General features: G+C 44.9%; 1 protein-coding gene and 1 pseudogene across 2 annotated transcripts in view; both read right to left on the reverse strand.

Annotated features, from left to right (window-relative positions):
* LOC100594417 (zinc finger protein 586) overlaps positions 1-26287 on the reverse strand; it is a 79393-nt gene that overhangs the window by 45990 nt on the left and 7116 nt on the right. Inside the window, exon 3 of one of the 2 annotated variants that reach the window (XM_003277242.2) lies at positions 21456-24388. The exons of the other annotated variant lie outside the window; for it this stretch is intronic. Within the exon in view, the coding sequence (XP_003277290.2) occupies positions 23343-24388 (1046 nt within the window). The 3' untranslated portion in view covers positions 21456-23342. Of the gene's footprint in view, positions 1-21455; positions 24389-26287 lie in introns of those variants that run through there. 2 annotated transcript variants of the gene reach the window in all.
* On the reverse strand, positions 8053-10038 carry LOC100597496 (annotated as a pseudogene).

Genomic DNA, 26287 nt, shown 5'->3' on the forward strand with positions numbered 1-26287 from the left:
GGCGTGAGCCACGGCGCCCAGCCTTTATTTTTATTTTTTGTGAGTATATAGTAGTGTATATATTTGTAGATTACATGAGATAGTTTGATGTAGCCCTACCATATGTAATAATCACATCAGGGTTAATGGTGTCTCCATCACCTCAAGCATTTATCCATTGTATTATAAACAATCCAGCTATACCCTTTTAGTTATTTTCAAATGTATGATTAAATTATTTTGACTATAGCCACCCTGTTATGGTAGCAAATACTAGATCTTATTCATTTTTTTTTGTAAGCATCCTGTCATTATGTCTTATGGAGAATTTTCTTTTGTTCCCAACAAAACAACGAAACTCACAAAACTGACCGTAATAATTTGGGTAACATGAATTTAAAGAGCAATCAATACTTAATGTTCTCAGCTCTCAGTGCACACATTGTAAGTCTGAATGATGCCAATGATATGGTCACTTAGATAAGTAAAGTTTAGGAGCATCTCAAATAGTATTTTTATTCTCTGGGTGCAGGATGAGCTTCCTGGAGTCTGATGTAATACCTATTTGATGCTTTTACAAAGAACCAGTAGTCTTCCTCCCTTGAGGTGTGAGCAGGGCTTTCAAAGGCAGCCCTCAGAGTGTCACACGGTCTGCATTTGGCTTGCTCTTAGAGGATGCCACCATTGTTGGCTGAGAGCTCTGAGAAGTACTTTACCCAGAAGGCACTAGTTGCAAGGCCCAGGATGAGGGATTTCTGGGCATGCTTGTCAGGCCAGGGAGTACTGGGTTGGGACTGAGAAGGCACAAGAGGAGTCGTCATCTCTGCTCCCAAGTGGCAGGTCTGAGGCTCATAGGCATTGCCTGGGGTGATGCCTGCTCCACCCACAGTTGATGGCAGCAGCCACACTGAGGGACCTAGCTCAGGTAAATGCTGTGTATTACAGGCTTCACCCCAGGTAGAGTAATACAGGTAGAGGAACCAACAGGTGCAAAGGCTTGGAGGTGCATCTGAGCCATGAACATTTCAGAACCTGGTAACCATGTTACGTCATGATCACATAAGTCCAGGAGGTTTTTTTTTTTTTTTTTTTTTTTGAGATGGAGTCTTGCTCTGTCACCCAGGCTGGAGTGCAGTGGCGCAATCTCGGCTCACTGCAACCTCTGCCTCCCGGGTTCACGCCATTCTCCTGCCTCAGCCTCTCCTAGTAGCTGGACTACAGGCGCCCGCCACTACGCCCGGCTAATTTTTTTTGTAGTTTTAGTAGAGATGGAGTTTCACCGTGGTCTCGATCTCCTGACCTCGTGATCCGCCCGCCTTGGCCTCCCAAAGTGCTGGGATTACAAGCGTGAGCCACCGCGCCCGGCCCAAGTCTAGGAGTTTAAGACCAGCCTGGGCAACATAGTGAGACCCTGTCTCTCAAAAAAAAAAAGAAAAAAAAAGGCCTTAGTAAAAACTGAAGATGAGCCAGAGTCACACCTGTATTGGTTGTCTTAGCGGTGCCTTCAATCTGAGTGTCCTGGGATGTATGGAGATTTGTGAACAGAAGAGGGTCATGTCCTTGGTAGGACTTAAAAAGTTTCCAAAAGCCTCTCAGAGAACAGACTGCAATAAGGATGATGAGGACAATGAGGCACTGAGAAGTGTAGTCTTCATTCTAGGTCATAGATGGTAAGAAGGAGCACTGAGCATTGAAATCGGCTAATTAGCCCCACTGCCCCTGGCTTTATGGTTGTGTAGGGATCAATGGAGGTTTGATCAGCTGGAGCTGGTCACAGTTGCCTTATTTTCATGGGATCTGAACATTGAAAATGCTTATGGTGCCAACACAGGGAAAGAGAGTGTCCCAGTCTCTCCCTGAACCTGACACTACCTGTGTGGTGTCTGAGATTATGGTGTCTTGAGTGTTCACTTGATGTTTTCCCAGTTCTTGGAGTGGAGAACCTGTGGATACACCAAGCTCAGAGTCCTGAGTACCAGCCAAGGATTAATGGAAGTGTTCTTATTTCTGGAAACCAATGGAAACAGGTGTAGAAAGCTACTTTAGGAATTCATACCAGTTTGTGCAAATGCTTTGAGGTGTGACTGAGTTTGGATCTATGTACAGCAGGCATCCATTCTTTCTCATAGGAACAAGAAGCCGGGTCAAGATTCAGGCCTGTAATGTGGTTCCCTGAAAAGCTGGGCATCTGTTGTGGAGATGCTGGGATGCTTGGATGGGGAGAGGTGGTCTAATCCAGATCTTCATAGGATCTATCTGGCTGCACACTGGAGAACAGACTCCTGGGTTAATGAGGCGGTTAGCATTGGGGGAAGTTTACCAGCATAATTCAGATGAGTTGATGGACCAGGTGAGTGCTGTGCAAATGGGAGAAAAGGAGGCATTCTACCTATATTTTTAATAAAGGAACAAGTAGATTTTTGCATGCTGTAGGTGAGGGAGAGAGAGAGAAGAGTCAGTGATGACCCCAGGTGTGTTTTGTACTTTTTTTTTTTTTGAGATGGAGTTTTGCTCTTGTTGCCCAGGCTGGGGTGCAGTGGCGCCATCTCAGCTCACTGCATTCTGTCTCCCAGGTTCAAGTGATTCTCCTGTCTCACTCAGCCTCCTGAGTAGCTGGGAATATAGGTGCCCACCACCATGCCTGGCTAATTTTTGTATTTTTAGTAGAGATGGGGTTTCACCATGTTGGTCATGCTGGTCTTGAACTCCTGATCTCAGGTGACCCACCCACCTCGACCTCCCAAAATGCTGGGATTATAGGTGTGAGCCACCGGCCCAACCACATTTTATTTCTTAATGAAACTGGAAATAGGCAAAATACATTTGAGAAGAAGAAAATGAGTTGCCAGACATAGTGCTTTCAGAGGGCGAGGTGAGAGGATTGCTTGAGCCTAGGAGTTTAAGGCCAGCCTGAGCAACATAATGAGATCCTGTCTCTACAAAAAATTTTAAAAATTCGGTGGGTGTGCTGGCATGTGCCTGTAGTCCTAGTTACTACTGGTGTGGGAGGACACTTGAGCCCAGGAGGTTGAGGTTGCAGTGAGCTATGATCAAACTACTGCCCTCTTGGCTGGGTGACAGAGCAAGACCTTTTCTCTAAAAATAAGAATTTAAAAAGCAAGCAAAATATATAAATAGACATTTATACTAAAGAAGGAACATCCACTTAATAAAAGGGTAAAAATTTAAAAGACTATCCATATTCTCTGCTGGGCACAGTGGCTCACACCTGTAATCCCAGCACACTGGGAGGCTGAGGCAGGCAGATCATGATGTCAGGAGATTGAGACCATCCTAGCTAACAGGGTGAAACCCCATTTCTATTAAAAATACAAAAAATTGGCCGGGTGTGGTGGCTCACACCTGTAATCCCAGCACTTTGGGAGGCTGAGGCAGGTGGATTACGAGATCAAGAGATCAAGACCATCCTGGCTAACATGGTGAAACCCTGTCTCTATTAAAAATACAAAAAAATCAGCCGGGCGTTGTGGCATGCATCTGTAGTCCCAGCTACTCGGGAGGCTGAGACAGAATTGCTCGAACTCAGGAGGCAGAGGTTGCAGTAGGCTGAGATCACGCCACTGCACTCTAGCCTGGGTGACAGAGAGAGGCTTTGTCTCAAAAAAAAAAAAAAAAAGACTATCCATATTCTCTATTGATAAAAACATGGAACTGGAACTCATGGACACTGGTGACAGTAACACTAAAGGGAACAACCACATTAATTTTATAGTACACTTTGGTGTTGCTTAAAAAGCTATACATTTGCTGGATGTAGTGGCTCATGCCTGTAATCCCAGCACTTTGGGAGGCCGAGGCGGGTGGATCACCAGGTCAGGAGTTCAAGACCAGTCTGGCCAAGATGGTGAAACCTCGTCTCTACTAAAAATACAAAAAAATTGGCTGAGCATGGTGGCATGAGCCTGTAGTCCCAGCTACTTGGGAGGGTGGGTCAGGAAAATTGCTTGGACCCGCGAGGCAGAGGTTGCAGTGAGGCAAGATTGTGTCACTGCACTTCAGCCTGGGTGACAGAGTGAGACTCCATCTCAAAACAAACAAACAAAAAGCTATACATTTACCTACTCTGATTCAGTTATTGAACCCCCAGATAGTAACACATACAAAAAGAAACATATTTACATAAAGAACTATACTAAAGTGTCTGTAGTTTTATTTATGGAAGCCAAAAATGAGAAACAGATTAATGATGTATAAACAGATGAATGAATATACAGTGATATTTCATAGCATGTCATCTCAGCAATGTAAAAAGGAGTGAACTACTCAACTATCATCACTGACAAATCTCAAAATAAATATACTGCATGAGAGCATCCAGGGATAAAGATTAAACACTTCACGACATCAAATCACGTATAAAAATGTAGAAAATGTAAAATAATCTATTATAAAGCAAAGTTATCAATGGTCATCTGGAAGGTAGAGGTAAAAACGTTACCAGGCTCCAGGTAAATATGAAGGTGATGGATCATATTACAGGTTTATTATGAATGTCAAAATCACACTGTACAGTTTAAACGTGCAGTTTTCGCCAGGCACAGTGGCTCATGCCTGTAACCCCAGCAGTTTGGGAGGCTGAGGCGGGCGGATCACAAGGTCAGGAGATTGAGACCATCCTGGCTAACACGGTGAAACCCCGTCTCTACTAAAAATAGAAAAATTAGACGGGTGTGGTTGCAGGCGCCTATAGTCCCAGCTACTCAGGAGGCTGAGGCAGGAGAATAGCATGAACCCGGGAGGCGGAGCTTGCAGTGAGCCAAGATCGCGCCACTGCACTCCAGCCTGGGCGACAGAGCCAGACTCCGTCTCAAGAAAATAAATAAATAAATATAAATATAAATAAATATGTGCAGTTTTTGAAAAGTCATTTATTTTGGCCAGGCACGATGGCTAATGCCTGTAATCCCAGGACTTTGGGAGGCTGAGGTGGGCAGATCACCTGAGGTCAGGAGTTTGAGAACAGCCTGGCCAACATGGTGAAACCTCATCTCTACTAAAAATACAAAAATTAGCTGGGCATGGTGGCGGGTGCCTGTAATCCCAGCTACTTGGGAGGCTAAAGCAGGAGAATCCCTTGAACCTGGGAGGTGGAGGTTGCAGTGACCCAAGATCGTGCCACTGCACTCCAGCCTGGGCCACAAGAGCGAGACTCCATCTCAAAAAAAAGAAAAAGTCATTTATTTCTTATTACAACTTTAGAAATGTAATTTTAAAAATCTGGACTTGATTTTTGCAAGAGATTTATTAACTATTGCTGTATCGTCTCCTCAACCTGAGTGAGGCAACTAGCCTTCATGGTAACAAAAACATGATGAACAATAAAGACCATTTCCAGATGATTCAAAAAGAATGATGGCTGGTCACATGATGGGCCAAGTAGTGGTCTAATGGATATCCCTGCTCCCTGTCTTCTTCCTCCTGCCTATGCAGGAATGACCTTTAGGTCAATTAGACCAGAAGGACTACCAGAAATAACAAAATCTTTAGGTTATTCTCTCCAGCACTGACCTCAGCCACACAAGATTCAATTAAGAAGGTCCTGAGAATTTCTGTATGTATTCATCCTTCACAGCCATGTCTGGATCATAGTGGAAGCCCTTTTAAAATGCAGTAGCTCCAAAAAAAATTATGATTTCCACTATAACCTCACAACCTGTGAAGGTACCCTCAATAGCACTGAAACACAAAGCACCATCCCTTGTGAAGAAGAGAACAATTTCATGTTGCTCTCAGAAGCACCAGATTATGATGAAAACTGCCACCCTTTCAGGTTGACCTATGAACCCCAAAATTATGGTAGTTTTGAGATAGTTTCGCTCTTGTTGCTCATCCTGGTGTGGGGTGGCATTACCTGAGCTGACTGCAGCCTCCACATCCCAGGTTAAAGCGATTCTTGTGTCTCAGCCTCCCAAGTAGCTGCGATTATAGGCAAACGCCACGATGCCTGGCTAATTTTGTATTTTTAGTAGAGATGGGGTTTCATCATGTTGGCCAGGCTGGTCTCGAACTCCTGACCTCAACTGACCCTTCTGCCTCGGCCTCCCAAACTGCTGAGATTACAGACATGAGCCACTGCACCCATCTGCAAATCTAGTTTTCAAACAACTCCACAATGTAAATACAGCTCTCAAGATTGAAGGTGTCTTTAAGCAGCAGAGCCTTTATAATAACACAAACCAGGGAAATAGGAGGCAGGCAGGTTGTCTTATTTGTGACTGGCAGGCTGGAAAATTCCATCTTAAGAATTCTGTGAAGGCAGGCATAGTGGCTCACGCCTGTAATCCTAGCACTTTGGGAGGTCAAGGTGGGTGGATCACGAGGTCAGGAGATTGAGACCATCCTGGCTAACACAGTGAAACCCCGTCTCTACTAAAAATACAAAAAAAAAAAAAAATTAGCTGGGTGTGGTGGTGGGCGCTTGTAGTCCCAGCTACTCAAGAGGCTGAGGCAGGAGAATGGCGTGAACCCGGGAGGTGGAGCTTGCAGTGAGCTGAGATCGTGCCAGTGCACTACAGCATGGGCGACAGAGTGAGACTCCATCTCAAAAAAAAAAAAAAAAAAAAGAATCCTGTGAGATCCAAGAGATCCCTGAAAAAGGTAGTCCATCTTTTCAAGTCACCAGAAGAGTCCTCTGCACCAAAAATTAGTCAGGTCCGTGGCCTACCTCATCAGACACAAAGAAATGAGAATGGAATAAGTACTGAGGATACTAAAAAATCCCTCTGATGGATGAAAGTTAGTTACTTCTGGATCATGATGAGGTAGGGAAATGATGAAACTGTGAGTACCTGCCAAGTGGTAAAGGTGAAATGCCTTTTGCAAGATAACTGGCAGTCACAGAAGTCTGGCAAGGGACATGGGCAGGTTGAAAAATGCAAAGGAGGCCGGGCGCAGTGGCTCATGTCTGTAATCCCAGCACTTTGGGAGGCCGAGGCGGGCGGATCACGAGGTCAGAAGATCAAGACCATCCCGGCTAACACGGTGAAACCCCATCTCCACTAAAAATACAAAAAATTAGCTGGGTATGGTGGCGGGCACCTGTAGTCCCAGCTGCTTGTGAGGCTGACGCAGGAGAATGGCATGAACCCGGGAGGCAGAGCTTGCAGTGATCCGAGATCGTGCCACTGCACTCCAGCCTGGGCGACAGAGTGAGACTCTGTCTCAAAAAAAAAAAAGAAAAAAGAAAAATGCAATGGAGCTCCCACATACTTGGAATGTCTGCAGCTATTTGATGTACAGCATTCAATTTAGGCAGATGGCATCCTCATAAGGGGTCTCCTTCAGTGTATACTGAACAGGAAAAAATTTGCCTGCACATATATGGTATTTTCCTCATGTAAATATTCTGGTGACTAATGAAAGAGGGTGGAAGACTTTCTCACATTCATTGCAGTCAAAAGGCACTTCTTCATTGGGAGCACTCCTTATGTAAAGAAGCTAGAATTCTAGCTAGAGGATACTCCCTGGCTGGGCACGGTAATATTCCCCAGCTGGGCATGATGGCTCACGCCTTTAATTCCACACTTTAGCCGGGCGTGGTGGCTCACGCTTGTAATCCCAGCACTTTGGGAGGCCGAGGCGGGCGGATCACGAGGTCAGGAGACCGAGACCACGGTGAAACCCCGTCTCTACTAAAAATACAAAAAATTAGCCGGGCGTGGTGGCGGGCGCCTGTAGTCCCAGCTACTCAGAGAGGCTGAGGCAGGAGAATGGCGTGAACCCAGGAGGCGGAGCTTGCAGTGAGCCGAGATTGCGCCACTGCACTCCAGCCTGGGCGACAGAGCAAGACTCCGTCTCAAAAAAAAAAAAAAAAAAAAATTCCACACGTTGGCAGGCCGAGGCAGGCGGATCACCTGAGGTCAGGAATTCAAGACCAGCTTGGCCAACACGGTGAAACCCCGTCTCTACTAAAAATACAAAAATTAGCCGGGTGTGGTGGCAGGCGCTTGTAATCACAGCTACTCAGGAGGCTGAGGCAGGAGGGATCGCTTGAACCCAGGAGGCGGAGGTTGCAGTGAGCTGAGATTGGGCCATTGTACTCCAGCCTGGGGGACAAGAGAGAAAACAAACAAAAAAAAGAATATTTCCCATCTATCAGACTCGTAAGGCCTTGAGCCAGTGTGAACTCTGGCATTCAAGGAGCAAAAAGACTGGGCAAGATAATTTCCAAAATTTGCTTCACTCATAAGGCTTTATTCCAGTATGAACCCTCTGATGTCAAAGGAGCGAAGAACTGTGGTGAAATGATTTTCCACAATCACTGCATTCATATGTCCTTTCTCCAGAATGAACTCTCAAGTGTTTAATAAGGCTGGAGTTTTCAGCAAAGGATTTCCCACACTCACTGAACTCATAAGGCCTTTCTCCATTGTGAACTATCCTATGTTCAATTAGACTAGAGGTATAAGCAAAGGATTTCCCACATTTATTGTATTCATAAGGCTTTGCTCCAGAGTGAACTTTCCTGTGGTCAATGAAACTCGAGTTTCCAGCAAAGGATTTCCCACATTTGGTACACTCATAAGGCCTTTCTTCAGTATGAACTCTCCTGTGTTTAACAAGACTAGAAGTTTGAGAAAAGGATTTCCCACATATACTACACCTATAAGGCCTTTCTCTAGTGTGAACTGTCTGATGTTGCAAGAGTGAAGAGCTTTGGAAAATGTTTTTCCACATTTGCTGCACTCATAAGGTTTGTCCGGTATGACATCTCTGATGAACACAAAGTGCAGAGTTTTGATGAAATAATTTCCCACATTCACTGCACTCATAAGGCCTTTCTCCAGTATGAACTCTCCTGTGTTTAATGAGACTAGAGGTATAAGCAAAAGATTTCCCACACTCACTACACTCATAAGGCCTTTTTCCAGTGTGAACTCTCAGATATATAATGAGGGTAGATCTTCAGCTAAAGGATTTCCCATACTGCCCACACTCATCCTTTTCTCTTGTATGAACTCGCTGATGGTGGATGAGGTTGGACCTGAAGCTAAAGGATTTCCCACATTCACTACATTCATAAGGCCTTTCTCTAGTGTGAACTCTCTAATGCTGCAAGAGTGAACAGCTTTGGCGAAATGATTTTCCACAGTCACCGCATTCATTAAGGCCTTTCTCCTGTGTGAACTCTCAAGTGTTTAATAAGACTGGAGTTTTCAGCAAAGGATCTCCCACAATCATAAGGCCTCTCTCCAGGGTGAATCCTCCTGTGTTTAATGAGTCTAGATGTATAAGCAAAGGACTTCGCACATGGGTTGCATTCATAATGCTTTGCTCCAGAGTGAAATTTCCTGTGGTTAATGAGACTGGACTTTTCAGCAAGGGCTTTCCAACATTCAGTACACTCATAAGGCCTTTCTCTAGTGTGGAGTGTCTGATGCTGCAAGAGTGAAGAGCTTTGGTGAAATGATTTTCCACACTCACTGCACTCATAGGTTTTTTTGTCCAATATGAAATCTCTCATGAATATGGAGTGTAGGGTTTTGGTGAAATAATTTCCCATATTTGCTGCACTCATAAGGTCTTTCTCCAGTGCGAACATTCCCATGCTTGTGATCTCCTCTGGGTTCAGTGAGGCAGGATTTGTTCTTAAATAATTTCCTATATTCCCCACACTCATAAGGCCTTTCTCCACTATGACCTCCCTGCTCTTTGTATATATGTATACACATGCTCTGCTTAGAAGGTGCTGCCTCATCTTCCCCTCCATGCCAACAAGCTAAAAGCAAAGAAATTCTGGTGAGGTACATGTTGACTTTGTTGAGTATGCGGCCTACCCACAAGAGTATCTCACGAACCAAAAAACTAGTCTATGGAATTATTTGTGAAGGGGTGGCCTGCCCCTCCACACCTGTGGGATATCTTGTCAGGTGGGATGAGAGACTGAGAAGAGAAATAAGACACAGAGACAAAGTATAGAGAAACAACAGTGGGCCCAGGAGACTAGCACTCAGCGTATGGTGGACCTGCACTGGCACCGGTCTCTGAGTTCCCTCAGTTTTCATTGATTATTATTTTCATTATCTCAGCAAGAGGAATGCGTTAGGAGAGCAGGGTGATAATAAGGAGAAGGTCAGCAAAAAAACATGTGAGCAAAAGAATCTATGTCATAATTAAGTTCAAGGGGAAGTATATGCCTGGATGTGCACGTAGGCCAGATTTATGTTTCTCTCCACCCAAACATCTCAGTGGAGTAAAGAATAACAAGGCAGCATTGCTGCCAACGTCTCACCTCCCGCCATAGGGTGGCTTTACTCCTATCTCAGAATTGAACAAATGTACAATCGGGTTTTATACCAAGACATTCAGTTCCCAGGGGCAGGCAGGAGACAGTGGCCTTCCTCTATCTCAACTGCAAGAGGCTTTCCTCTTTTACTAATCCACCTGAGCACAGACTCTTCACGGGTGTCGGGCTGGGGGACCATCAGGTCTTTCTCATCCCATGAGGCCATATTTCAGACTATCACATGGGGAGAACCTCTGACAATACCTGGCTTTCCAGGGCAGAGGTCCCTGTGGCTTTTCACAGTGCATTGTGCCCCTGGTTTATCGAGACTAGAGAATGGCGATGACTTTTACCAATCATACTGCTTGCAAACATTTTGTTAACAAGGCACGTCCTGCACAGCCCTAGATCCCTTAAACCTTGATTCCATACAACACATGTTTTTGTGAGCTCAAGGTTGGAGAAAAGAGGTTGGGGCAAAGTAGCTGGGGCAAAGTTATAGATTAACAGCATCTCAGGGCAAAGCAATTGTTCAAGGTACAGGTCAAAATGGAATTTCTTATGTCTTCCCTTTCTACAGACACAGTAACAGTCTGATCTCTCTTTCTTTTTCCTACAATTTGCACGCACAGGGAGTTGGGTTCAGGTTGAGGGTGGGGCGGCTTAGCATTATCACAGACGTAGGAGGCCTCATGATTATCACATATGTAAACGAGGCAACAGACAGAGTAAAGAGGGTCTATAACTCCTTCTGCAAACTTGTCTGTGGAATCTTATTTGCTGATGACATGCGAGTGCTATTTAGAAGAATATGTCCAGGCCCCCACAAGATGACTAGAGCACACAACCTTTGGTCAGGGACTGTTAAATATGGGTATATAGTCCAGGCGCGGTGGCTCAGGCCTGTAATCCCAGCACTTTGGGAGGCTGAGGCGGGTGGATCACGAGGTCAGGAGATCAAGACCATCCTGGCTAACACGGTGAAACCCCATCTCTACTAAAAAAAAAAAACCACAAAAAATTAGCTGGGCATGGTCATGGGCGCCTGTAGTCCCAGCTACTCGGGAGGCTGAGGCAGGAGAATGGCGTGAACCCGGGAGGCGGAGCTTGCAGTGAGCCAAGATCACGCCACTGCACTCCAGCCTGGGAGACAGAGCGAAACTCCATCTCAAAAAAAAAAAAAAGGGTATATAATTCATAATACAAAATATATGAGGCAATATTGAAGACCACTGCAGACAGTGAGAAAAATAGGTGAAGCTGGGCATGGTGGCTCACACCTGTAATCCCAGCACTTTGGGAGGCCGAGGCAGGCGGATCACCTGTGGTCAGGAGTTTGAGACCAGCCTGACCAATATGATGAAATCCTGTCTCTACTACAAATACAAAAATTAGGCGGGTATGGTGGGGGGCACCTGTAATCCCAGCTACTCAGGAGGCTGAGACAATAGAATTGCTTGAACTTGGGAGGCAGAGGTTGCAGTGAGCCGAGATCGTGCCATTGCACTCCAGCCTTGGCAACAACAGAGTGAAACTCTGTCTCAAAAAAAAAAAAAGAAAAAGAAAAAGAAAAAAAGAAAAATAGGTGAGACATGGAGTCCAGAAATATGAAAATTAGTTCTGGGCTGGATTTAGACTGATAAATTGGCAAACTCTCAAGAATGGGGAAGTTAGAAATAATGTGGGGATACTTTTGTTGGCACCAAAATACTAGTCCTGTCCTCACGCAAATACTATTCCTAAGAACGAGTCTCCCCTAGGAACATCTTGGTAAGGCTGGACTTGTTTGCATCTTTGGGACAACCAAGGGCTTTTCATTTCACCACCAAGATGAGCAACTACGTAGAATCTGGATAATGTAAGTACTAAGGCAAAAACAGGACAGATGAACAGCCCATACTGGCTCAGAACAACTCTGCATTTGATATTCCACAGGAAAAGAAACTAAATATTACAAAAAGAATCCCTTCATATTTATTTTTAGAGACGAGGACCTGCTATGTTTTCCAGTCTGGCCTCAAACTCCTGGGCTCCCAGTAGCCTCTGAATTGCTGGGATGACAGGTGAGTGTCATTATGCCTGGTGAAATACTACAAAAATAATTTTGAAGTAGGGTATTGGAAGAATAGGCTGTGGTTCATGTAAGTAATTGCAAGAATCGGCTGTGGTTCATGTATGCCATCACGGGATGAACAAATGTGAGCTAACGGAAATGGAACCTGAGACAAACAGAAGCCTTAGATCTGCACAGTCACCCAGAAAGGCAGAGGACAACCAAGATGGGATGCATTAGGGTGACTTTAAGACTTCTGACCCTGGCTTTTTCCCTGGGAGCCTGCAACAAAGTAGATTGGGGCTGCTCAAGGAAAGGAGAGTGCAGTACATGTATCTCAGTACTACCAACCACAGAACTGATCCAGAGAATTGGAGAATGAAGCTGTGCCATGGTCTTGATGTGAAAAAGACATTCTTACCAAGAGGGATAAAGGGGAGGGGCAGAGACTAACTCAGGTCACAGTTAAGTATGAGTACCTTATCCAGGGAGGATATAAGTGTCAAGGTTTGCAGCATCACATCATGGTACAGGCATCCCTAGCCTCATTAAGACTCCATTCCTCCAGGGAAAAGTTTACAGCCACATCTTCAAAGGTCACACTGCTCTGTTATGATGGGGATAGATGAAACCACAAGTGGCCCCTATGCTGAAGACCCACAATCCACTTCCCCAACATATCTACCCTTGCCCATCCTCCTCCTCCCAGGATCCCCAACTCAGAGGAGAAACTGCCCACTAGTGCCACTCTGTCCTCATGGGACCACTGATGAGGACACATAGCCATCAGCAACAAGAGGCAGATAAACAAATAGGTAACTATGCTGTGGTCCTGAAATAAGGGGTTCCATCTCCTCCTTTCTAGCAATTCCCCTGGTATAGCAAAGGTCACATGAATCCCAGTGCAGTTCCTAAGAACCTTCAAACATAATCCCTGTGTACCTATACATCCTTCCCATCTCTGGACACCACAGACACATGTCAATCGCCACCAACACCTAACTGCCTCACATCACAGGCCTCTCTCTGGCCTTGCCAGAAGTTAAAGTATTTTATTCCCCCTTTCTTCTACTGATAAGGGTAGGAGTCTTACCCTAGGGTTATAGTGATGGCCAAACACACAATACCTGACGCTGAACACAAGTCGTCAAGAAAGTTAATTAATCAAATATGCTCACAGCTTGAGAGAAGAGACACTACTCACCACAGATAGCCACATGGGGTTGCACTATGCATAAGAAAGAGCAACCAGGGACTGTGGTATGTAAGCTTTGCTGAATCAAGAAGGTGTGGTAGCCCCTGATTCCCTTGAAAGGATGCAACTGGCATGTTTTTAATTTTTGAGACAGGGTCTCGCTCTGTCACCCCTGCTGGAGTGTAGTGGCGCAATTACAGCTCACTGCAGCCTGAACTTTCCAGGTTTCAGAGATCCTCCTACCTCAGCCTTCCGAGTGGCTGGGACCATAGGTGTGCGACACCACACCCAGCTGTAACTGGCTTGTTTGAATTAACTCTGCAAGTAGAAATGAAATTCAAACTTGCTACAAATAAATAATAACCAGGAACTCTGCTTAGTCCTCTTGATTAAAGGGTAGTTAGGCTAGGACATGTTATCCAAAAGAGCAGAGTGGGGAGGGGGATTTGCACTCAGACCATTTGAGGTAGTACTAGTATCACCAGATATGAAGGTAGCACATGATATTGACCTTAAATTTAAGGCTCACGCCATAATATGGCTGACATCATCCACAGTAGTCTTGGTAAATTAAAAAGCAATCAAAAATTATCACAGAATTCCAGTGGTTGCTAATAGCAGTGGTAGTACCAAATCACTATACGAAACCCTCCATGCATAAATCCACAGAAAAAAAGAACGTTAGTGTTTTCAGGTATTCATAGCCCTATTCCACTTCTGTGCTGCATTTGTTATCTTCAGAAATTATGACTTTCTTCTGTCCACCTAATACCATTCAAAGCCTAGACCCATTGGCCATCAATCTCAGGCCTAGCGACTCTCACAAGGTGACTTTATTTGCCTCCATATCCACCAGGCTGAATGAAACACCCCAGGCCCCACAAAAGTCATCTCAATATCGTGGTGTGGCCACAGAGTGGCGAATTAACACAAGCTCCAGCCTGAGTGTCATCTTCCCTCAGCTACTCCTATGCTTCTGCTTGCATCTCATGTCTATTCATTCCTTGGAAGCCTATGTCACCTGCCAAACCAGGCTGTCAGATATATTCTCCCTTCATGACCATTTACCTCCCTCACCTGTTTTCTGAAGTACAATACCATCACCAGGTACACAAGCAGGAAACCCAACCTCCACTTCCTGTCTTCCTAGTAGTGTCACTACCATAATCTGAAGGTTGCCGCTTCCAAATGTGATCCATGACTCACTCATCTTGCTCCACACAGTGGCTACCATATATTGGATATCTCCAATATTAACCCTTCCCCAGATATTCGCATCCATGGGTCTAGGTGCCCAATTGATAGCTCCACTAAGTAGTATCTAATACATTTCAGAATCTTAACATGGCTGTGATACTGTGAAATATATATTTGGTCATCTCCTTTCCTGGCATGGAACTCCTAAAATTCATGAAATTCTCAAATTTTTAAGTGACTTTGAATGGTAATGAGTTGAATGATAGTTGGTAACCCCTAGATAACTTCAGGATGGAGACTGGTCAGGGAAAAGACTATGTCGGGATTTGAGGTCTGGAAAGTTCAGCCCCATACCCCAATCTCCAGAAAGGGGAGAGGAGCTAAAGGCTAAGCTGACCAGCACTGGCCAATGACTTAATCAATCGTGCCTATGAATGAAGCCTCCATAAAACCTCATAAATAGAGGGTTTGGGGAGCTTCCAGATGGCTAAACACATGGACATTCCTGGCGGGTGGTGTGCCTGGTGGAGATCATGAAAGCTCTGTCTCTTCCCCCTATGCATTTTTTCAAATGTAACCTTTGTAATAAATATTCCTTAAAATAAACTGGCAAATTAAAGTGTCTCCCTAAGTTTTGTGACTGGCTCTAGCAAATTAATGGATGCCGAGAAAGTGGTCACGGGAACCTGATTTATAGCAAGTCGGTCAGAAGCACAGGAAAAAAAAAAAAACATTCTGGGGCTTGTGATTGGCATCAAAAGGGGTTGGCAGACAGTCCCGTGGGACTAAGACTTCACCCTGTCGGATCTGATGTCCACTGGAGAACTACTTGGTGTATGAGGAAAACCATTCACACATCATCTAGTCACAGAAGTACTCTTGTGTTGATTGTTGTGGGGGAGAGCAGAGCAAAAGCAATTTGTGTTTTTTTCCATTCAGAATGGCCAAAACAAACCCCTGATAGCCTCAGTGAATATTACACCTGCTATCAACTTGCTCATCTCAGTTGATGCAGCTCCCATTGCTACAGCTGCTAAGACCAAAAACCCAGGGTGTTTCCTGAATCCTCTCAAGCTCTCACTGTTCACATTAAAAAACCGAGTTGCCCCTTTAAAAAACACAAATCCAGAATCTAGCCACATTGCCTAAGACACAACTCATTAATCCTCATCTGGACTAGGGCAGTAGCTTCCAGTTTGATCTTCCTCCTCCCTCAACCCCACAGTCTGTTGTCCACTCTGTAACCAGAGCCTGTTAAAACACTGGTAACATCATTTAACCCCCTCCAGTTTCACTTTCTTTTTTTTTCTTTTGAGATGGATTCTCACTTTGTTGCTCAGGCTGGAGTGCAGATTGGCACAATCTTGGCTCATTGCAGCCTCCATCTCCCAGGTTCAAGGGAGTCTTACACCTCAGTCTGCAAGTAGCTGAGATTCCAGGCACCCACCACCATGCCCAGCTGATTTTGGTATTTTTAGTAGAGACTGGGTTTTACCATGTTGGCCAGGCTGGTCTAGATCTCCTGACCTCAAGTGATCCACCCGCCTTGACCTCCCAAAGTGCTGGGATTACAGGCGACAGCCACCACGCCTGGCCTCTCCATTTTCACTTCCAAGCATTTGCACATCCCTGTATCATTCCTGGGTTAACCCACCACATGTGTTTCCCACCGGTTGACAAACATGAAAACACTTCTCCATAGCCTGTGTCAGTAACTTAGGTTTGGGGTTTGAGGATTTTGCAAGATCCCCAGATCGAAGGACAGGAGAAATTGCACTTAAGAGTCCTAGGAGGCCTGGCCAGACCGGCGGCTCACGCCTGTAATCCCAGCACTTTGGGAAGCCAAGGCGGGAGGCTTGCTTGAGCCCAGGAGTTTCCAACCATGTTGGGCAACATGGCAAAACCCTGTCTCTATTAAAAATATAAAAACTAACCAGTTTCTCGGGAGACTGAGATGGGAGGATCACCTGAGCCTGGGGAGGTCAAGGCTATGCTGAGCCATGATCGCGTCACTGCACTCTAACCTGGGTACCAAGAGTGACACCCTGTCGCTAAATAAATAAATTCCCAGGACACTAAGATCTAGACATGTAGGTGAGGATGAGGACCAGTGAGGGATTAGAGCATCCTCTACTTCCTTCTGTGGGTTCCTTAAGTGCTTCCATAGCCATGAGAAGGTGTGCCAAAAGGCGGGGCTTTCAGGAAAGTGTCTGTGCTGGGATTTGATAGACTCAGGTTTCTCTGTAAGCTTTTTTTGGCCCTGGAGCCAGGTAACCTCAGGCTGAGTCTCTAATCTTGTGGCCCAGTGCTCAATGTCACCTCTTACCAGCTATGTGACCTTGAGCAAAGATTCAACCTCTCAATGCCTCAATGTCCTCATCACCGCCTTACACTCCGTTCTTCCTTTTCGAAATCTTTAACACAGATTTCCTTTGTTCGAAACTGTCCATGGCTTCTGTGGTCCTCACAAGGATCAGTCCTCAGCCTGGTACTGAGGAAATAACTCCGCCTCTTACTTTGTTCTCAGTGGACACAAGATGTCCCTGTGTTCCGAATCCTCCTGGTGCAGTCGTGCCTCCAGGTCTTTGCCTAAGCCGGTCCCTCGGCCAGTCTCGCTCTCCCGACAGCATCTACCCCATGTCGGAAACAGGGATTCCACCCGCCGGCGCCTCTCGGTCTCTGACAGAGGCCTGGGCTGCAAGGAGGCGAGGAGGCGCCCCACACGATCAGGGGTCTCAGGGTCTGTGTGGGGATGGCGGGTGAGGCCTGGAGGTCGCAGCGCTCACTTGACCGGCCGCCACGACTTCATGCGCGCGCGGGGACGCAGGCCGGGCAGTCCCTGTGCTCGTTCTGTCCCAGGTAGCGACCAGCGGCGTCGCCGAGCCTCAGATCCGCCTGTGTGCAATGGGCACAACCACTCCTCTCGCGCTCTCTGGGTCCTGACATAGAGGTACTGACGCAGCATAGCGGGATGGACCTGACAAGCCAAAATGGCCGTCGCGGCGAGGACGCAGGAAGTCCCTGCTTGACGTTATGTGCCTCCGCAATGGCACGGCTTCTCTCAGGCTTCATCGGGCTTTCCGTTTCACAGAGATGATTCTGGGTAATATTTAAGTTCGGAGAGACCCGCGGCGCTTAAAGGCCGCCTCCAACCCGACTTTCGGAAGAAGGGGCCAAGCTCCACCGCGAGGGGCGCTAGGAAATGGCGACTCCAGGTCCAGTTGCGAGGAGGCTCCGGCATCTTAGAAGAGGCCATACGCACATTTCTGGGAGTACTGTGTGGAACTGATTACCCGTGTGTTTGGAGACTTATTTCAGAATTTGTGATGCTGAGCTTCTTTGCAGAATCTAAGACATCATTTGAGATGCCATCAAAAGCCACGAATCAAAATGGACACTTCATTCCATAGGGTCATAAAGACATAAATTGCATCTACTGGAAGCTAAAGCTAGTATGTGTGTGTGTATATATATGTGTGTATATACACACACACATATATATATATATATATATTTTTTTTTTTTTGAGAACGGGGTCTCGCTCTGTAGCCCAGGCTGGAGTGCGGTGGCGCGATCTCGGCTCACTGCAAGCTCCGTCTCCCGGGTTCATGCCATTCTCCTGCCTTAGCCTCCCAAGTAGCTGGGACTATAGGCGTCCGCCACCACGCCTGGCTAATTTTTTGTATTTTTAGTAGAGACGGGGTTTCAATGTGTTAGCCAGGATGATCTTGATCTCCTGACCTCGTGATCTACCCGCCTTGGCCTGCCAAAGTGCTGGGATTACAGGCGTGAGCCACCGCACCCAGCCTAAAGCTCATAAATATTTTTAAAGGCTATATATACATATAATACATATGAATGTATATCCATGCTTTGTACTACATATAAATTTGTAAAAATTTCATTATGATTTGAAAATTAACCAGTTATTTTAAGTGGAATGAGAATTAAAAAGTATTACAGTAACATTCTGACTTAGAATATTGACATAATATTCATTCACTACTTATATATATGTTTTGTTGAGACAGGGTCTTGCCCTGTCGCCCAGGCTGGAGTGCAGTGGTGTGATCTCAGCTCACTGCAACCTCTGCCTCCAGGGTTCAAGCAATTCTCCTGCCTCAGCCTCCCAAGTAGCCAGGATTACAGGAATGTGCCACTACACCCAGCTAATTTTTGTATTTTTAGTAGAGACAGGGTTTCACCATGTTGACTCGGCTGGTCTCAAACTCCGGACCTCAGGTGATCCACCTGCCTTAGCCTCTCAAAGTGCTGGGATTACAGGCGTAAGCCACTGCGCCCAGCCAGTAGTCACTTATATTTTATCAGGCACATTTTACTGAACTGGATTTTATTATCTTATTTATTTATTTGAGATGGAGTCTCACTCTGTCGCCCAGGCTGGAGTGCAGTGGCACATCTCGGCTCACTGCAACCTCTGCCTCCCGGGTTCAAGCAAGTCTCCTGCCTCAGCCTCCTGAGTAGCTGGGTCTACAGGCACATGCCGGCTCGTTCGGCTAATTTTCTGTATTTTAATAGAGACAGGGTTTCACCATCTTGCCTAGGGTGGTCTCGAACTCCTGAGCTCAGGCAACTCGCCTGCTTCAGCCTCCCAAAGTGCTGGGATTACAGGCGTGAGCCACCGTGCCTGCATGAACTGAATTTTTTTAAAGAGACTATGTCGCCCAGGCCTTACTCAAACTCGAGCTCAAATAATCCTCCTGTCTCAGCCTTCTGAGAAGCTGGGACTAGAGAGCCATGGTGCCTGGCTTTAAAGTAAATTTCTTAAGAGTCTAAAATTCTCCAGCTTCCTAGTGCATTCAAATGAAGAATGATTGAAATAAAAATGCTGCATGTTTTCCCAAGTTATTCTCTGTTGCTAACATTTTATTAATTTAATTTGAAAAAGTAAGACTTGCATTAAAATTCTGGAAAGACAAAAAATGTCTCCTAATAAACCAGAAACTTAACTATGGAAACAGAAGATTCAGTATGTAGAATAATGTACTCTAACAGCATTTGCCACTGTGCATTTTAGGATCATGAATTGGATCGGCTTAAAGATATTTGAAAGATAATTAATTAGGCTGGGCATGGTGGCTCACGCCTGTAATCCCAGTACTTTGGGAGGCTGAGGCGGCTGTATCACCTGAGGTCAGGAGTTCAAGACCAGCCTGGCCAACATGGTGAAACCCCGTCTCTACGAAAAATAGAAAAATTAGCCGGGCGTGGTGGCAGGCACCTGTAATCCCAGCTACTCGGGAGGCTGAAGTAGGAGAATCACCTGAACCTGGGAGGCAGCGGTTGCAGTGAGCTGAGATTGTGCCACTGCACTTCAGCCTGGGTGACAGAGTGAGACTCCATCTCAAAAAAAAAAAAAAAAAAAAAAAAACAGAATTAATTAACCAGGTAGACCAAGTAGAGGTTAGTAAAGTTACTTGTTTTAGAGTAAGTAATTCAAAGGAGAAAATATACTACAACAAATTTATTTATTTTTTGAGACGGAGTTTCACTCTATCACCCAGGCTGGAGTGCAGTGGAGCCATCTTGGCTCACTGCAACCTCCACCTCCCGGGTTCAAGCAATTCTCCTGCCTCAGCCTTCCGAGTAGCTGGGACTGCAGGTGCATGCCACCACACCCGGCTAATTTTTTTTTAGTAGAGACAGGGTTAGCCATGTTGGCCAGGCTGGTCTCAAACTCCTGACCCCAGATGATCTGCCTGCCTCAGCCTCCCAAAGTGCTGGGATTACAGGCATGAGCCACCACGCCCAGCCTTGTACAGAAATTTTCATATAAATTTTAGTCATATATAAGCAGAACAATTCATTTCTTATGTGAATTAACAAAAGTTGTATTAATTATACAGACAGGAGCCTACAGATCCTAAAACTGCTCTCATTACTAAAAACTTTGTCTTTATAAACTACAGATTTTCTCTGACTACAAAGGTTTTGTGGGAATACAATCAGGGTGTTATCAAGAAAATTTTGGTTGGGCGTGGTGGCTCATGCTTGTACTCCCAGCAGTTTAGGAGGCTGAGGCAGGTGGATCACGTGACGTCAGGAGTTTGAGACCAGCCTGGCCAACAGAGCAAAACCCCGTCTCTACTAAAGATACAAAAATTATCCGGGCATGGTGGCGGGCACCTGTAATCCCAGCTACTCTGGAGGCTGAGACAGGAGAATCACTTGAACCTGGGAGGTGCAGGTTGCAGTGAGCTGAGAACACGCCATTGCACTCCAGCCTGGGCAACAAGAGTGAAACTCTCAAAAATAAAAGAGAAAATTTCACTCTCCACAGAAGTGACAGGAAGATACGTATCAGCGAGTGTGAGTGGTCATAACATGGTTAATTTGAATAAGCCATTTTATGACTTCTAGATGACATCCCACACACCTGTATTGATTCAGAATCACTGGACATCTTTCCAGCAAGAAGGGAATAAAATACTAGTAACAGTGAAAATAAAATGTACCTATAAAACATGTTGTCATTAAGTAACATTTAGGAATTAAGATGTTTTACATCCTTGACTATCTTGCTATTTGTAATTTATAATCTTTATTCATGTAACTTAAGTGCTTTTCCATTCACTAAATGGGACAGGAAGTTTTAACTCTTGCATTCAACACGTTAATGAAATAGTCCTGCAGCTTGCATTTGTAAATCATGTTCCCAAAAGGATAAAAATTAATATCCAAAAAATGTTATAAGGACACTAAACGTCTACTCAAAAAAGTCTTATTGTTCTTCACTTTATGTGAGTAAAGCCCTTTTTCTTTTTGAGAGAGTCTTGCTCTGTCGCCCAGGCTGGAGTGCAGTGATGCAATAATTTCTCATCATCCACTCTCCATCGCTTCTAAATTTTCTAAGATATGACAATTTCTTCTAAGATTTTGACACTTATCTGGGAATAGTAATTGCTTATTAAATCAATATTTGCCATGGTGGTTGCAATGTTGACATTCCTGCAGGTGTGGAACAAAACCATCTGTTTCCTGAGAAATTATCTTGCATTCCATGATCCAACTTCCTTGCTAGGAAGTGATAATCATTTCACCTGTAAGTGCAGTGATAGTGTCTGCATGAAGACTGGGGATTATCTCTGAAAAACAGCTGAGGACTGAGCTACTTACAAAGTTATTAATGTGGAGTCAGAGTTATCCATTGACAATGACATAAATAGCTAGTAAAGTTTCTGTGATGGCCAAAAACACATTAAATCTCAATGGATAGTAAGTAGAGGACAGTAAGCTCTAAGTTCTCAGATAATTAAGTGAAACGGCTATCCTGAAAACTTGGCTAACATGAAATTCTTATTTCAACGAAGTGCGTATCCTTTCCATTTATGAGAACTCTGAGGAAGAACAAACTTGGAGAGAAAGAAATAGTATGGCAGAAGTTGGAAGATATGGAATAATAGAAGGGAGGCCATAGCATACGTATAGAAAAAAATAAACTTTTCCTCTATTGTCTGTCACACAACACAACAATCAATATGGAATAATTCTGTGACCAGATGTGCAGGGTGTTTTCCACACACACCAAGCAATCCTCTAGTGGACACGAGCTGGGGGTCCTCCAGTTCAACTCAGTCATTATCTACCTGCAGATAGCATCACATCCCCCAGTTTGAGTACTCAGTCACCAAGACTGATGCTCCAAAAGACCCAGAGCCTCTGCTTTTGACTGATGAGCCATAAACCATGAATCCCATGGACCCCCCCGACCGGATTTGACTAATTTGATAGAATGGCACATAAAACTCAGGGAAAATAATTTACTGGTTAATTATAAATAGTACAAAAGATGCAGATAAAGAGATGCATAGGGTAAAGTATGAGGAAAGCGCTTGGAGCTTCCATGCCCTCCTGCAAAGACTGAAGAAGTCTTAAGCAACAAGGCCTTTATTATAACACAAATCAGGGCAATAGGTGGCAGGCTGTCTGAGATTCATGACTGGCAGGCTGGAAAATTCCATCTTAAGAATTCTGTGAGATCCAAAAGATCCCTGAAAAAGGTAGTCCATCTTTTCAAGTTATCAGAAGAGTCCTCTGTGCCAAAAATGAGTCAGGTTCATGGCCTAACTCATTGGAGAGAAAGAAATGAGAATAGAATGAGTGCTGAGGATACTAAAAAATCCCTCTGTTGAATGAAACAAAATCAAAGTTACTTCTGGATCATGATGAGTTAGGCAAATGATGTACTGTGGGCACCTGCCAAGTGGTAAAGGTGAAATGCTTTTTAGAAGAGAACTGTAAGTCACAGAAGTATAGCAAGAGACCTGGGCAGGTTGAAAAATACTATACAGTTCCCACATACCTGGAATGTTTGCAGCTATTTGATGTATGACATTCAATTTAGGCAGACGGCATCCTCATAAGGGGTCTCCTCCAGTGTTATACTGAAGAAAAAAGAATATTGCCTCCACATCTGTGGTATTTTCCTCATGTAAATATTCTGGTAACCAATGAGAGAGGGCTGAAGGCTTTCTCACATTCATTGCACTCAAAAGGCACTTGTTCAGTGGGAGCACTCTTTTATGTAAAGAAGCTAGCGTTCTAGCTAAAGAATATTCCCCATTTGTCACACTCATTAACATCTTGATCCAGTGTGAACTCTGGCCTTGAAGGAGCAAAAAGCCTGGGCAAGAGAATTTCCAAAATTTGCTTCACTTATAAGGCCTCATTCCAGTATGAACTCTCTGATGGCGACGGAACGAAGAACTGTGGCGAAATGATTTTCCACAATCAATGCATTCATATGGCCTTTCTCCAGTGTGAACTCTCAAGTGTTTAATAAGGCTTGAGTTTTCAGCAAAGGATTTCTTACATTCACTGCACTCATAAGGCCTTTCTCCAGTGTGAACTCTCAGATGTGTAATAAGGCTAGATCTTCGGCTAAAGGATTTCCCACACTGCCCACACTCATGCCTTTCTCCAGTATGAACTCGCTGATGGTGAATGAGGTTGGACCTTAAGCTAAAGGATTTCCCACATTCACTACATTCATAAGGCCTTTCTCTAGTGTGAACTCTCTGATGCTGCAAGAGTGAAGAGCTTCGGCGAAATGATTTTCCACAGTCACCACATTCATAAGGCCTTTCTCCTGTGTGAACTCTCAAGTGTTTAATAAGACTGGAGTTTTCAGCAAAGGATCTCCTACATTCACTGCACTCATAAGGCCTCTCTCCAGTGTGAATCCTCCTGTGTTTAATGAGACTAGATGAATAAGCAAAGGATTTCCCACATTCATTGCATTCATAACGCTTTGCTCCAGAGTGAACTTTCCTGTGGTTAATGAGACTGGACTTTTCAGCAAAGGCTTTCCCATATTTAATACACTCATAAGCCCCTTCTCTAGTATGAAGTGTCTGATGCTGCAAGAGTGAAGAGCTTTGGTGAAATGATTTTCCACACTCACTGCACTCATAGGTCTTTTGCCCAGTATGGAACCTCTCATGAATATGGAGTGTAGGGTTTTGGTGAAATAATTTCCCATATTTGCTGCACTCATAAGGCCTTTCTCCAGTGCGAACATTCCTGTGTTTGTGATCTCTTCTGGGTTCAGTGAGGAAGGACTTGTTCTTAAATAATTTCCTATATTCCCCACACTCATAAGGCCTTTCTCCACTATGACCTCCCTGCTCTTTGTATATATATATACACGTGCTCTGCTTAGAAGGTGCTGCCTCATCTTCCCCTCCATGCCAACAACCTAAAAGCAAAGAAATGCTGGTGAGGTACATGTTGACTTTGTTGAGTATGCAGCCTACCCACAAGAGTACCTGACAAACCAAAAAACTAGTCTGTGGAATTATTTGCAAAAATAGGGAGTTGGGTTCAGGTTGAGATTGGGGCTGCTTAGCATTATCACAGATATAGAAGGCCTCATTTGTCAAGGGCATGACTAAATGAGGCAACAGACAGAATAAAGGCAGCATCTATAACTCCTTCATTTGCAAACAACTTGCCTGTGGAACCTTATTTGCTGATGACATGTGAGTACTGTATAAAGAATATGTCCAGGCCCCCCCAACATGACTAGAGCACAACATCCTTTGGTCAGGGACTAAGAATAGGTATATACGTGGCCGAGAACCATGGCTCATGCCTCTAATCCCAGCATTTTGGGAGGCCGAGGCGGGTGGATCACAAGGTCAGGGGTTTGAGACCAGCCTGGTCAACATGGTGAAACCCTGTCTCTACTAAAAAAAGTTAGCCAGGTATAGTGGCATGTGCCTGTAATCCCAGCTACTCGGGAGGCTGAGGCAGGAGAATTGCTTGAACCTGGGAGGTGGAGGTTGCAGTGAGCCTAGACTGTGCCATTGCACTCCAGCGTGGGCAACAGAGCAAAACTGTCTCAAAAAAAAAAAAAAAAGGGTATATACTTCACAGGGGCCGGGTGCGGTGGCTCACTCCTGTAATCCCAGCACTTTGGGAAGTCGAGGGGCGTGGATCACCTGAGGTCAGGAGTTCGAGATCAGCCTTGCCAACATGGTAAAACCCTATCTTTACTAAAAATACCCAAAAAATTAGCCAGGCGTGGTGATGGGCCCCTGTAATCCTAGCTACTCAGGAGGCTGAGGCAGGAGAATCGCTTGAACCTGGGAGGTGGAGGTTGCAGTGAGCCGAGATCGCTCTATTGCACTCCAGCCTGGGAAACAAGAGTGAAACTCCATCTCAAAAAACAAAAAACAAAACAAAACAAAAAAGAATGGGTATATACTTCTAATACAAAATACATGAGCCAATATTGAAGACCACTGCAGACAGAGCAGTGAGAAAAATAGGTGAGACGTGGAGTCCAGATACATGAAAATTAGTCCTGGGCTGGATATAACAGCAGAAGCAACAAGGTATAGGATTAATAAACTGGCACTCTCAAGAATGGGGAAGGAAAGACATAAAGTGGGGCTACTTCTATTGGCAAGAAAATATTAGTCAAATAGAAGAGGTCTATGGCATAATTTGAATAAAGCCCTGATGTCATGACCTCACTCACATGCTATTCTTCAGAACCAAGCTGCCCCAAGTCCTTGCTACGGCTGGACTCATTTACATCTTAGGGACAACCATGGGCTCTTCATTTTACCACCAAGATGAGCAACTACATGGAAACTCGATAATGTAAGTACTAAGGGAAAAATAGGACAGATGAACAGCCAATGCTGGCTCAGAACAACTCTACATTTGATATTCCACAGGAAAGGAAACTAAATATTGCAAAAAGAATTCCTTCCTATATATTTTTAGAGCTGAGGACCTGCTATGTTGGCCAGGCTGGCCTCAAACTCCTGGGCTCCGAGTAGCCTCTGAAGAGCTGGGATGACAGGTGTTATTGTGCCTGATGAAATACTACAAAAAGAATTTTGAAGTAGGGTATTGCAAGAATAGGCTGTGGTTCATGTACGTAATGACCACATCAGTGCTGGTAATTCGTGGCATGAACAAATGTGAGCTAAAGGAGGGAAAAGGAACTTGAGACAAACAGAAGCCTTGGATCTGCACAGTCACCCAGACAGGCAGAGGACAACCAAGGTGGGATGCATTCGGGTGACTTTAAGACTCCTGACCCTGACACCTTCCCTGGAAGCCTACAACAAAACAGGTTGGG

This window comes from Nomascus leucogenys, chromosome 10 (genome assembly GCF_006542625.1).
Source record: "Nomascus leucogenys isolate Asia chromosome 10, Asia_NLE_v1, whole genome shotgun sequence".
In the NCBI taxonomy this organism is placed as follows: domain Eukaryota; kingdom Metazoa; phylum Chordata; class Mammalia; order Primates; family Hylobatidae; genus Nomascus; species Nomascus leucogenys.